The sequence below is a fragment of the Trichophyton verrucosum genome (assembly GCF_000151505.1).
Source record: "Trichophyton verrucosum HKI 0517 chromosome Unknown contig00692_1.f1.exp, whole genome shotgun sequence".
NCBI classification, from domain to species: Eukaryota; Fungi; Ascomycota; class Eurotiomycetes; order Onygenales; family Arthrodermataceae; genus Trichophyton; species Trichophyton verrucosum.
In genome coordinates this window covers 40,212-53,216 of record NW_003315278.1, presented here as the reverse complement: position 1 = coordinate 53,216, position 13,005 = coordinate 40,212, and the positions used below count along the sequence as shown (strand labels likewise).

Genomic DNA, 13,005 nt, shown 5'->3' with positions numbered 1-13,005 from the left:
TAATAGGTGTTATGATGTCAGAATGGCCGATTCTACAGGTGTTGATGAAATAAAAGCCGCTGTACAACTGTGTCTCATTCAACGTCAGGGCATTTACCAAAATACTGCATTCTCCTGACTCTCCCGAGAGGTGCCTTGTTCTGATACATCACGCCGGCCATGGTGTCAGTGATGATACTATGGGGCTGATATTCAAAGCCACACTCAAAAGCAAAACTTTTTTCCGATTCAATTACGTTGCAGACTCTGTTTCGAACTTATCTTTTACTTCGTCTGTACCGCTTGACGTTGTCTGCATTCTTGACAGTTGTCATGCTGGATCTGCACACCTTCTACCTTCATCTACTACCGGCACTTTTGAAGTTTTGGCGACGGTTTCGGAAGGTGAGTGTGAGTGCCCGTGATATAACAACTCTTTCTGCCGCCAGCCAGGGATCTCCCCTTTTTGGCTCAGCAGTTTGATAATAAGACAGCATTCAATACGTCACAGTATTTTGCAACATGCCGCACGCTCACGGCGAAGCTAGCGGATGCTGCCGCTATCGTCCGCAGGAAAGCTCAGTCCGTGGACTTTGCTGGGTTCCTTGACCGCTCGCACCAGCAGCAAAGTTTCCAGTTCATAGATTTCTCAACGGTTCTGTCTCAGTCCGGCTATTCTTCCCCAAGCAGAGTATAGCTTGTGACCCCGTACGTCTTCCACCGGCTTTAGAACCGGGGAAATACAAGGTCGTTTTCCCTTGTTACATCACGGACAACTACGATTCAAAGGAAATAGCGAATCTTTTAGAATGGGTCGAGCCACTCAGCCCAACAATCGGGATCACAGTCGAGAGTGTCTAAAAAAACGGCTCACCTGGCCTGATTTTCTTTGCTCCCTACACAGTGTATAAGACGCTGTCCACTTCCGTCCATGTCGAAATTCTATTCGTGGGGTCTCCAATTTGCCTTCCACTGTCACTGAAAACAAGGGAAAAGACCAAGAAAAATCACCAAGACATGAGATCCAGAGCGTTCCTTGATATATAATGATTCACTCCGTAACTAACTAGTTAACTAGTTAGCGAATCAAGGAGCTTCCCCATTTTGGCCCAAATATTTGATAACACCTAATCCACGCAGCCCTGGCAAGAAAACATCCCCCTAAAGGATTCCGCGGGTGGAATGTCGGTCTATAGAAGTTAGACGTGTAAATGATTCTCCTTCCAATATTCACACCCCCGCTCCCTCGCGTCCTAGTTGTAGTTAGTTATTTTGTTCCCCATCCAAATATCCACTTAACCAGTTAACCTGCATGTCGTTAATTAATTATGATTTTTATTCAATATCCCAGTCGGCCCAGCCGATGGCTAATCATGACTCGAAAAATTCTTCTGCCTCCGATACGAGCACCAACGTGACAGTTACCCAGGTATATAACTAAGGGACGCCTTGCGAGAGAGCCGTAAGTTTTGGTAACTAACAAGCTAGCAAGTCGAGACGCCCAGGAAAATGCCGATTCGTCTCGCAAGGTATTCAGACCTGGAGGCAATCTCCTCGACGCTTGCAGAGGGCTTCCATGAAGAGGAAGTTATGGGCCCTCTCCTACATCCGCTGCGTCGAGAATATCCAAACGATTATTTGAACTATTGGCGGCGGAAGTGCTGGGAGAAATGGTGGAATTACTCGTACGTCTTCGTCGTGAGCTATATAGAACAAGACGAGGAGGCAGAGGAAGCGGATGAAGCATCCTTGGATGATCGAAAAGATGATAGAAGCGCAGAAGAGCCTAGCAGGCCCCCGAGAGAGACTATAACTGGCGTTGCTCAGTGGCATCGCATGGGACCCGGCTGGGAGTCCGTCTGGAAGCCACTTGGCAAATGGGATCCAAGTAAGACTTTGAATCAAGCTATGATCCAATAGCTAGCTAGAGCGTACTAGAAGCTTATTCTACCGCTTGCAGGACTCGTGATATCACCGTTAATATCGATATATCACAATTTTTTCCTGGCTTTGATAGCCCCCAACCGAGCTGCTTCCAGACCTCCTCAGCTCACCGAAGAGTCTGTCCGGCAAGCACTTATCAAGGCTCTAGGGGCCCTGTATGCATCGCCTCCTCATCGTCTGACCAACTGGTCCCTGAACTGCCTTGCTGTGCGGCCAAAGTACCAGAGACTTGGTCATGGTCGTGAGCTGGTGGCCTGGGGAGTCGACAGGGCGCGAGAAGAAGGTATCGCAGCCAGCGTGCTTGCAGCCAAGGGCAAAGACACCTTCTATCGTAGATGTGGATTTACCGAGCTGGCAGGATGGGCTACAGACGGCGAAGGGAATCCTCTCAAGGGGGTGGTCGAAGGGGGTGCCGTCATGTTCACGCGGGTAAAAGAAGACGATTTATGAGATGACTTGGTTATTAGTATATAATTTCGGCCACTGTTATTCATATCCTTCATACAATCAATAGATATTCCTTGGTGATTATGCATTGAGACTCTCGATATCAAGTAACCAAATGAATACGAGCTGGCTGACTTGTTAACTAATTGGTTGTGATTGGGGCTTTCTTTTGGTGGATTTTAATCAAAATTTCATCTCAACAATCTCCAAGTAGCTGCAATCAAACTACCCAGGTGCAAAGATGGTTCTCTCTACTAACGTGCTATCATATACACTGCCCGTTTCCATCATAGCAGCCTATGCACTTGGTATTGCATCCTCTATATGGCTTTTCCCATGGGCCAAAAGGATAGCCATATATCTTATCACACAACTCTCAGCCGATAACACCAGGATAGAAACCAATTATACGGCGCAAGACGAGTCGCTGTACGGACTAGATCATGCAGCACTGAATATTCAGCTTCCTCCAACGACCATGTGGATGAACATGGGCTACTGGAAGGTGGATATCCTACAGAAATCTGCAGATACTTCATTTCGCTGACTGAGATGTAGGATAACGGCAGTGTTCAACTCCCTGAAGCATGTGAAGCATTGCTAGACAAGGTCTTGAGAACTGCCGGTCTCGATATTAAGAGCAAAGAAGGAGGCGAGACGGCACGGGAAGAATCGAATAATGCAAAGAAGAGAGTCCTTCTAGACCTTGGGTTCGGATGTGGAGAACAAACTATCCATCTCATGAGGAATCCTGTGAGACTATCGCCAATATTCGACGAATATATCGGTATTACGCTTGATAAAGTACAGCATGGATTCGCTCAGAAGAGGCTACAGCAGAAGATACTGCATGAAAACCAGCAAGAAATCAGCACCAGACCTTCTAAGATCTCACTCTTTTGTGCTGATGCTGCTCAACCATCAAGTTGGCCTGACGAAGTAAAGAAGACTCTCTACGATGCTTTCTCAATTAACGATAGCAACAATAATATGGAACGCTATGTCATGGGTTTGGACACCCTGTATCATTTCCATCCTTCGCGGCGGGAGATATTCAAATATTCCCACTCCATACTTCGCGCTAACCTGCTAGCATTCGACCTCTTTCTTGCTCCATCGGATCCTTCGAGCCTGAAGCAGATCTTCAACACGTTATTCCTTCGTCTCCTGACTCCTGCTCTTGGCGCCCCGTTTGGTAATTTTGTCTCTCCAGAGGCATATACAACTATGCTAGAAGAAGCAGGATATAAAACGGAAAACATCGTGATCGAGGATATTACCGACCATGTGTTTGTGGGCCTAGCTGGATTCCTCAAAAAGAGATGCCTGGACATGGCTATTATGGGGCTTGGTGGATATATCAAATGGCAGGTTGCTGGATGGCTATTCAGGTGGCTAAGCAGTGGGGGCATACTTAGAGCCGGTGTTGTCATTGCAAAGGTGGACTAATCGATACTAAATTCGTCATAGGCGCTAAGGATAGTTATAGTTACGGAGTGTACACATGGTTAAAAGGATATGTGGCCCAACCCGGCGTAATTCAAATCCAATAAGCTAAAATGCTTTTGTCAAGAGCTCGAATAAGGGTATGTGGAATAGTTTGAGTTTGTCGTCTCAGCAAGCGACGATATATTATCTAGCGAAGCTGTGGTATCTGTGGGACCAACCATCGGCGATAAGGGTGGTAGATTCAGCTCTCCATTATTGATGTCTGGCGGGAATAATTTATCCCATTCATTCTGGGAAAGAATTACAGATTAGCAGATCCAATATTAAACTGGTACTTGATGGAGTGATTTTCTTACCCAGTCGATATCAAGCATAGGGAGATCCTCTTCTGTATTGTTCAGTTTAGCCGTTATGGCTGAGGGTCGCTGTGGTGCAGAGTGTAACGGCGGCGCAAGGCCCGCGCCGGTGTTGGTATTGTCAAACCCAGAGGCAAACCATAGATGTCCCATTCCAGAGTCCTCAGATCCAGTACCTGAGTCCAGACTCTCTCTACCGGGCATGCGGGTTGAGTAATCAGGTGTGTAGCCTTGATGCTGGAAGGTTGGATTATAGGCCGGGCTAGAAGAGTACGAGGATGAGGTAGGTGGAAGGGCCGAAGAATGTTGCGGCTGTGACTGTAACCTTTGATAGCTTGGTTGACCATGTTGATATTGTTGCATTAGAGAGGCTGGTGACAACCGGCGGCCTTGCTGCGATTGAATTTGATACTGCTCATGGCTAAACATCCGAGGGGGTGATACCCGAGAGGGGTTTACAGGTTGACTAGAAGGTGCAGGTATCGTTTGGCTTTCCTCAAACGGTTGGGACGTATACTGAGGCCCCCATTGCAAGGAACCACCTGCAGAGTTCTGTTCTGTTGTCTGTGGAGGGCTTGGTTCCCGAGATGTTCCCACTTCTGGGGTCATTCGTAGGACCTTAGTGTCAGCCATGCTTATGGGGACTCTCAGCTTTCTCATCTCGCGGTATGCCTCCATCCTGTCTCTGAGCTGTTCTAAAATCAATCGAGCCTTTCTATCACGCTGCATTATGAGCTGATGACGGGCGTTTTTGCCTGCAGTGCCTGGGATGGCGGGAGTCGAGGGCGTTTCAAACACATAATCCAAACACCTCCAAATCCGATCCGCTTCCTTTCGCATGGGGTACGCCCATACTTCCATCAGGATCAGAAAAGCAACGTGATATTGATTGAAAGCACCACTGTACCAGGCCCAAGGCTGTAAATCCGGGGCAGTTTCGAGTTCGATGGCATCTTCGAGGATTTGTGTACAGGCCGTGATAATTATCTGTCGCAATCGGTCTGGAATCCTCACCGAAACACTGTTATGGTACCGGTGTAGAACAGCTGTGTAACTGCGGCAGATGAGTATAGACAATACCAACTGTGCTGCTCGCTGAATAGGCTTGGGATTCGAAACATAAATCAACGGTCCATATTTGGCATATGTAGCCCGTCTGAATGCTTCAATCTTCCCCAATACCCTTGTTAGTGAGATGCTGTTGGTCTCCAATTTCATTCTATCAACATATACTAGTCGATGTAATTCGTGGCATTCAAAGCGAATGCGAGTGAAAGTCATGTCTGTAAATTTGGGCATATCCGTTAGGCGACTACCGCGGTGCTGCAAAAAATCTGCATCATTCACATTCAGTGGGAATTTAGTAGAGTAATCTTCTCGTCTTATTGTTTGACGGGGTCCTTGTGACTCGCTTGTCCGAAGGTCCAGGAAGCATAGTTGATACCAGATCATTCGCCGAATATGAGTTTCAACAGGGCCATGACCATATTCTTCGGGATCACGGTGGATACCCATACATTCAGCCAGCCGAATGGCAGTTCCAACAAGGGCAGAATGAGTTCGCGATACTTCATTCCTGCACATTGGAATCTAGCTAGATGGTTAAATGCGTATCTTAAGTCAGGAGCCAGACTAGCAATTAACATACCATATACATGACAAGAGCTTGAAGAGTCTGTGTCTTGGTGGTCTTGAGAAAATGAGCTTTTCCAAGAGCCATCTCTGTTCCTAGCTGAAAATTTTCGATGAGCTTCTTTTGGGCCACTCCGAATGTACTTAGTACCAGGTGCTCTTGCATACTAGCAACAGCAGTAAAGAGCACTGCAAATACCACGGCTTGAAGGGAATAGGCAGGCTCCAGGCTTTTGGAAACATCAGACCAGAACTCCCAATATTGCCTCTCAAAAGTTGGCCGGTGAAGTATTTTAGCGACTGGATCGACAGATACCCAATACTGCTCTAACAGCCTATCCGATGCGTTTCTGGTTGGTAAGAAATCTGCAAGCGATGTCCTTCGGCCACCACCAAAAAAGAAGTCGGAATGAGGAGCTATATATGTAGGTCCAGGATGGAAACAAGATTCCTGGCCTTCTGGCATTAGATCTCTGAGCCGTGGTGGCTTCATTTCCGGGACTTTAACTGGGGTATTTAAGGAGGTATCTGTGACCCCATTGCTAACTCTTGGTTCTTTGAGTACAACGGAAATTTCATCTGCAATCCTAGGCCTAAAGAAACCCCCTAGTCGATCTGTCATCCTCATTTTCCCAAGTTTAAAGCCTATGTCAAATGTATCATCATCGGCATCATCATCATATGCTGCATCCATGACGGCTAAAGGTGTAGGTCGTAGATACTTTTCATCATCTGGGACAGGATCTCCCCTATCATGCTCCAAGTTGTCGAGGATCTCCAAGGTATCCAAGTCGAATGATCCTTCAGGCTTTCGATCATTCCTGGTATATTCTACCACTCCAGACACAAAGCCAGATACAGGGGCCGGAGTGTTAGCATTCATGTTACTGGACGGATCATCGTGGCCTGTCTGGCCTGTTTGTCTGGCAGCAACATCTTGCTCAAGGACAAGTTCTAGAGACCCCATCTTTTCCTTTAACTCCATCAGTTTCATGCGTGATAGAGCATCGGTAGTAGGAGATAGGAAGAGGCAGTGACGCTTGAACTTTGAGCAGTTGGTGCATGGGTGAAGTCTGTCACATTTGAGCTTTCGTCTTCGACATTCCAGACAGGACGTTATCATTCGATTCCGGCGACGTATTTTCATCGTCGCAGTCTGTTGCTGAGCCTGTTTCTTTGATGCCGTAGTCGTCGCGCTCCCTTGGTGGCTGCCATCATCGCCGCCTGTATTTCCAACATCCTGCCCTCCCCAAGTCGAGGTACCGCTTAAATACTGCCGATACTGCTGAGAGCCATTACTGGCATCTTCGGTGGTATTAGAGCTACCACCAACAGTGGGAACCTGATGCAACTCGGCTGGAGAGAGGTGTATCGAAGGTGTGGGAGACGGGGAGTGGGAAGCTGCTGGAGCAGATGAAGAATTCGGATGAAGATGACTAGAACTGTACCCTAGTGGATCCATCGAAAGCGTATCAATCTGACCATGCAAAAAACCCCGATAGGCGCCTTGCTTCTGGGGTCCAAAATGGGTTTGATACTGCTTCGCGAGCGTTGGTGGGCTAATACTCGGCCAGGCTTGATAAACCCGTCTCTCTGGGGTCTGTTACGCCCGTTAGTGATGGGGATGTTGCTGTATTCGTATAGCGTGCATGAAGGAGTCCAGCCAGGCAGATGTAAACGATCTTCTCTGTCGTCGATAACCTGTTCTTACTCCTCCTTTGTGATTTTCCTTCCCAACTCAGGTCCAAGTACTCCGGAGGGGTTAGGTACTGATATTTCTAGCTTTCGTTTCTCAGGTCTCCGAAGAGCGGGAAAAGGGGCGAAGAAATATGGGAGAAATATTCCTTAGGCGCCTGTCTGTTCTTATCAGCATTCAGCATCTGGGCAACTCGATCTGACGGAGCGAGTGGTGCATATAATACGGGAGAGCTCCAAGCCACTAGGCAGGGGTACTTCAATTTTAAAGGCCCGATTCCGCTGCCCTCCGTGGGATACGCCGCCGGTTGTGCATCGTTCCAGTGCCGAGTAGATTGAGGTTGCCAATTAGCTTTCTTTGTTCTCTCGTTTTGTTGCGATTCGATTTGTAAGTGTTATACCGCTAGGCCGTGGATGAGCTTGTGGTGTATGCACTGCCAAGGGGGGCCAGGTTGTGAATGGGCGCTTCTGAAGGAGAGCCATAGCCTGAAACACCTCCAAGATTAATACTGGTTGGTAGACCATCGCATGGCCAGTGTGACCAAGGAGAGCTCCGTGAGTCATTTTACGCCAGAAAATAAATAGGAAAGAGACCAAAATACAATCAATCAATCATCAGCATGACCTAGTTTCGTACATTGTGTGGTTTAAATAAATATACTCCATACACTTGGGCGGGTATCAACCAAGAAAATTTCCCCAATCGCTCTCCGGACACATTAACTATCAAGCGTGCGTATCTTCACCTTGCGTTTACTTAACGAAGATCGCAAGTGTCCAACAACTTCCTTCCGCCTAGCTGTCTTAGTCCGCCAGCTTTCTAAGTCTTCCGAAACGACCATGTCGGGGGTATTAGTGCCCTGGACGCTGCTACTCCGACCCAACAAGCTTGTGTGGAAGCGCTGTGCTGCGGCAGATTCAGGGGTCTGATACACACTGCGACCATAACCATCCTGAGAACCCTGAGAACCAGGGGTAACAGGAAATCGGCCGGCTGGGGTTTTCTTTGCAGGCGTGAGGAAAGGAGAAGCTTCCCTGCTTCTCCCGGGCGCTGGAGAGGTGGAGACGTCAATCCCCATTCGTCGAAGCTGGGCTTCTAGGACATCAACGTCACCACTCTTTCGTTCCGCCATGTTTGTCATCGTGGATATCGTGGATGTCACCGCTTCAACGGTCGGTCGCACCATTTTTCGGTCTCCATCTACACCAGCTAATCTGGACGCATCAGCGATTTTGGCTCGGAATATCGTAATGTCTCGCTCCAAGTCGGCTACCTTGGACCGTGTGTCTGTTGCTGCTTTTCGAAGATCCTGTTGCAGTGCAGCTTGCTCCGGAGTTAGTGGAGCAGAGGCAATGGCAATCGAATCAGTATGGGCATCAAGAGTCCTTTGAAGATTGGCAAACTGGCCACGTAGAGTCACTAGATCTTTGCTGATTAGTTGCTGGCATTGATCAAACATTTCCTGCACTCCTTCAATCCTCCCTTTCTGGAGTGCTTCGTCAAGGGCATCAACACCGACGCGCAGCTTGTCCACTTCTGACAATAACTGTCTTTCGTTGAGTAAATCAGAGCATTTATCACTCCGTAGGGTTCTGAGCCATCTCTTGTAGTCATTTTCTTTGGCAGACTCTTCGTAAAGCAGGAATGAAGATAAAGACCTGGAGTTGATTCCCAAGGTATCTATCATCGTATTGATATCCCGGAATAGCAGCTCTATTTGCCCCGGTATCCCTGGTTTCATGCTCTCACCGGTATAACCCTGATGGGGCAAAAAGGGATCTAGAGAAGGTGATGGGGAGATAGGTCGAGCCAGGTCAGCGCGCAGCTGCTCGTCTTCGTCATCTTCACACAGTGGCTGTGTTTCAGCAGCTACCTTCTCAGCTTCACGTTTAGCCTGAGCTTGATCTTCGGCTAGGTCTCTGGAGGGCGACACTTGCCTCGCCAGCATGGACCCTTCAAGGGTAGCTTTTCGCCGAGTGATCGCTCGATCAGGGGCGCTAGGTGCGCTGGTTGATCTGAAGCCGTCTGCCCTGGCTAGCATTTGTCCGGATCTACTACGAACGGGGCTTGGTGACCGGGGACTCAGGCGGTGTCGAGGCTCTGGGAAGGTAGGAGGTGGGAATATGGGTTTTGATATCTCCCCGAATAACGGTTTTCCTCCTCCAGTCTTCAGCTCTGAAGTGCTACCCTTAGTAAACAGGTCACTCATAGGGCTCTTGTCGGGGGCTCCACCAAACGAGCTCTCCGGTGAGGTCTTTAGACTTTGTACACGGTGATCTGCCCCCTCATCTGTAGGGCTTAGATCATGTCCAACATCCTCCCCGCTATCTTCGAAATCGGCATCACCTTCCTCAGATTCCGCGGGAAGCGATACGTCCGTAGCTTCTTTGGGGGCCTCTTCTTTTTTGGGCTTCACAAAGTCAGGTGGGAGGGAGGCATCTTCAATTGATGTACGCGAAACTCCGGATGAAGATGCAGATGTGTCCCCAGGGGCATAGCTAAGCTTGCTTGTGGATTCTGGTGGGAGTGGTGCTTCAACAGCTTTTGCTAACGGCGTCGGAGGAGTCGCCCTGGGGGTCTCCTTTGGTGTCTCCGCTCTAATAGTTGCTGGCGAGTGAATGGGTTCACCTGGAGTAGACGGTGCTTTTTTCACCACAGGGATCATGCTAAAAGAGCCGGTAGGAGTAGTGGATTTGGCGGTTGGTAAAGGTTTTTCCTGCTGTGGTGGTGCATTGAATAGATTCGAAAACAATGGTGCCTTCTGATCTTGAGATTGGGTTTGTTTATGGGACGAGAATATAGAAGCTGGTGGCGCGCTTGTAGGGGTCGAGCTGATAGAAAGCTCCGCTGACTTTGGAGCAGCCAGCTTGGGAATATTGGACTTCATGCCACCAAGCATATCACCGAAAGCAGCACCCATGGACAAAGACCCGCTAGATTGTTCTGGTTTGTCCTCATCCATTGCAGCTGAGGTATCTGGTTTCATTGTAGATCCCACTGTGAAACCACCAGTCCCAAGACCGAAACTAGTGGATGGTTTTTCATTTTTAACTTGCTGTCCGAAAGGAGAAGTTGTCGTAGTTGGTGCGTTGGGCTCCCCAAACAACGGCTGACCAGCCTTTGCAAAGGGGTTGTCATTGGAAGAAGTTTTTGCAAAAGGACTCTCTGTAGAGGCCGGCTGTCCAAATGGACTCTCTGTTAGAGTTTGCTTCCCAAATGGACTGGCACCAGGGGCAGCTGTTTGGGCAGCACTGGCAAAGCCGCCACCAGAAGAGGCAAATGAGCCGAATCCTCCCCCAGCACCAATGTTAGCAAAACCAGATCCAGTTGTTAGGCCACCACTTCCTATAGAAGGTTGTCCAAAGAGTGATCTCCCAGCCCCCAATGCCCCTGTTTGGCCGAAAGCAGGGCTATTACTTCCGAGATTGCCTGGGCTACCAAATGAGATCCCTCCACTTGCTTGTGGTGTAGTTGAGCCAAATCCAGGCGTGGTACTAGAGCCACCTGGAGTTTGAGAAAATGACCCTAAAGGAGAAGGCGAACCAAACGCAGGCTTGCTTTGCATGCCTAAAGCTGAGCTCATGCCGAAGCTTGGTGTGGCTGGCTTACCGAACGTGGGCTGGCCAAAGCCGGCTTGTCCAAATGGAGATTTAGCTGGGGTAGTTGTCGTCACCGCTGGCTGGGCAGAGGTAATCTGGGGTTGGCTTTGCTGTCCTTTGGAGTTCACTGCGACTAAGCCACTGTATGGTTTTTGCTGTTTAATTGACTCGGTATGTACAAACCACCAAGAGGACAGCATTCCATCGTTGGTAAGCACCAAAAGTGCAGGAAGCGGGGACGAAGATTCTTTAATTTCCTCATCTCCAGGGATGGGGGATATGACACTATCTCTGCTCGAAAGGTCCAGGCACATTCCAATGGGGGATGTATCGTTCATATCTTCCGTCATAGGAAGCACTGCTCTCCGGGAATCATCAGCCATAGTAAGAGTTGCGAATGTGGGTGTGCCATCTGCAGTGGATTGTGTGATCAATCCAATATCAGTTGAAGCAGTAGATGCAATGATTAAGGCTTCCTTCAGGTGTGGCTCAAAATCTCTCATACGGGCTGTGAACTGGTATGCAGGGTGCCTTGCCAATCCGAACGGAGCACTAACTTCAGGCAACTTTCTGAACTCATACTGGTCTGGGGGCTTTCTTGTGGCTATAAAATAATTAGACGCCGGCGGCGGGCCATCAGGCGTATTTGTTGGAGTATAAACAACAAAAAATACGTGGTTTGCCAGCCACAAGATAGTAGATACTAAAGGTGGGTTAGTTTGCAACCCTCTATTCAATCAGTCCAACAGTGCAACAACTTACCATGATGATCACTCCCAATCTCCGGAGCTCTGGGTATATCCGCCTGCTTTTCCCCATCTGGTTTTACCTGATATGCATTCCCATCTCCCAAGCCAGCTACCAGCTGAGTACCTTTATTACTCCAGCAGACAGAGCTGACACCGGATTTCAACACAGGTCCTGCTGAGCCTGAAACGAGTTGATTCGTTTTCAAATTGGCGATCAACAGTTCGCCGTTGGTTGTAACAGCTGCAAATAACTCAGACGTATCCGGATTCGGGTTGGCGGCCAGAGCTCGCAGTGTTGCACCGTTTATATTGAAAGTAGCTGTTGGTTGGGTCCTTCCCTGTAGTAGTCCCGAGACATCATATATAGCCAATGCATCGCCGCCATCAACTGCCACCACCAAGGCGCTGCCATCTGCAGAAAATGCGAGATGAGAAACCCTCTTTGGAAGTGGTATCTGAAGCTCTGGTTGGAAAGTCCTGACATCACTACCATCCACAGGCTCGCTCGCATACGCCTTCCTAACAGAATCAGTGCGCGCAATCGTTATTCCTTCCGGACCTGCAGCCGCAAGCAGCCCTTTTATCGACGTGACGCTCAATAATGAAGCGGTAGGCGCGGGTAATGAGTCTTCTGGCCAGGGAGTAGGAAGCAGTTTAACTTTTGCATTGTGTCCAATAGACAGAAACCCGATTTGCTATACACATCTTTGCGTTAGCCGCTATGTGCTCCAACATATAGCCCTGGCTATGTAATAAGAATGCATACCTGAGTTTCGATTTCCTGAAGCTCAGCTCCCGTGGTCACTTTTCCACCAGCAGCTTGGGACGAGCCTGAACCAAACGAAAAGGCCATCCTGAAGGACGATTCAAAATCTGCCGAAAGAGACCTCGGTCCACTATCTAGAGACAGACGCGACTTGGGGACATTGAGCTTTAGCGGAGGCGGGCTTGAGGTAGCTAAGGAGCGGCGCAGGACGACACGAGGTCCCCGGTTGAAAAGCTTGAGGGTAGGCCCGAAAATTTTGACCGTTGCTCCCTAGCAGAAGCAAAACACAGCCGTCACAGGTGAGCAGCCGTCTCCAGCTGGCTCTGTCTTCCGTGAACAAGTGACAATAGAAAAGCGTTAAACACCGTTGTAGTTGATGAAGTTGAAG

At 48.7% G+C, this 13,005-nt stretch overlaps 4 protein-coding genes across 4 annotated transcripts; 2 read left to right on the top strand and 2 right to left on the bottom strand.

The window, feature by feature from the left end:
• Window positions 1-1,488: 1,488 nt before the first annotated feature.
• Window positions 1,489-2,373, top strand: TRV_06302 (uncharacterized protein; the record flags this gene model as incomplete). The annotated part of the gene is made up of 2 exons (XM_003019627.1): window positions 1,489-1,867; window positions 1,997-2,373. The coding sequence occupies 2 exons, from the start codon at window positions 1,489-1,491 to the stop codon at window positions 2,371-2,373; spliced, it is 756 nt and encodes a 251-aa protein (XP_003019673.1).
• Window positions 2,374-2,611: 238 nt separating this feature from the next.
• Window positions 2,612-3,819, top strand: TRV_06301 (uncharacterized protein; the record flags this gene model as incomplete). The annotated part of the gene is made up of 2 exons (XM_003019626.1): window positions 2,612-2,875; window positions 2,929-3,819. The coding sequence occupies 2 exons, from the start codon at window positions 2,612-2,614 to the stop codon at window positions 3,817-3,819; spliced, it is 1,155 nt and encodes a 384-aa protein (XP_003019672.1).
• A 119-nt stretch (window positions 3,820-3,938) lies between these two features.
• On the bottom strand, window positions 3,939-7,269 carry TRV_06300 (uncharacterized protein; the record flags this gene model as incomplete). The annotated part of the gene is made up of 3 exons (XM_003019625.1): window positions 3,939-4,109; window positions 4,176-5,765; window positions 5,824-7,269. The coding sequence occupies 3 exons, from the start codon at window positions 7,267-7,269 to the stop codon at window positions 3,939-3,941; spliced, it is 3,207 nt and encodes a 1,068-aa protein (XP_003019671.1).
• Window positions 7,270-8,221: 952 nt separating this feature from the next.
• On the bottom strand, window positions 8,222-12,704 carry TRV_06299 (nuclear pore complex subunit Nup159, putative; the record flags this gene model as incomplete). The annotated part of the gene is made up of 3 exons (XM_003019624.1): window positions 8,222-11,706; window positions 11,865-12,546; window positions 12,618-12,704. The coding sequence occupies 3 exons, from the start codon at window positions 12,702-12,704 to the stop codon at window positions 8,222-8,224; spliced, it is 4,254 nt and encodes a 1,417-aa protein (XP_003019670.1).
• Between the last annotated feature and the right edge of the window lie 301 nt (window positions 12,705-13,005).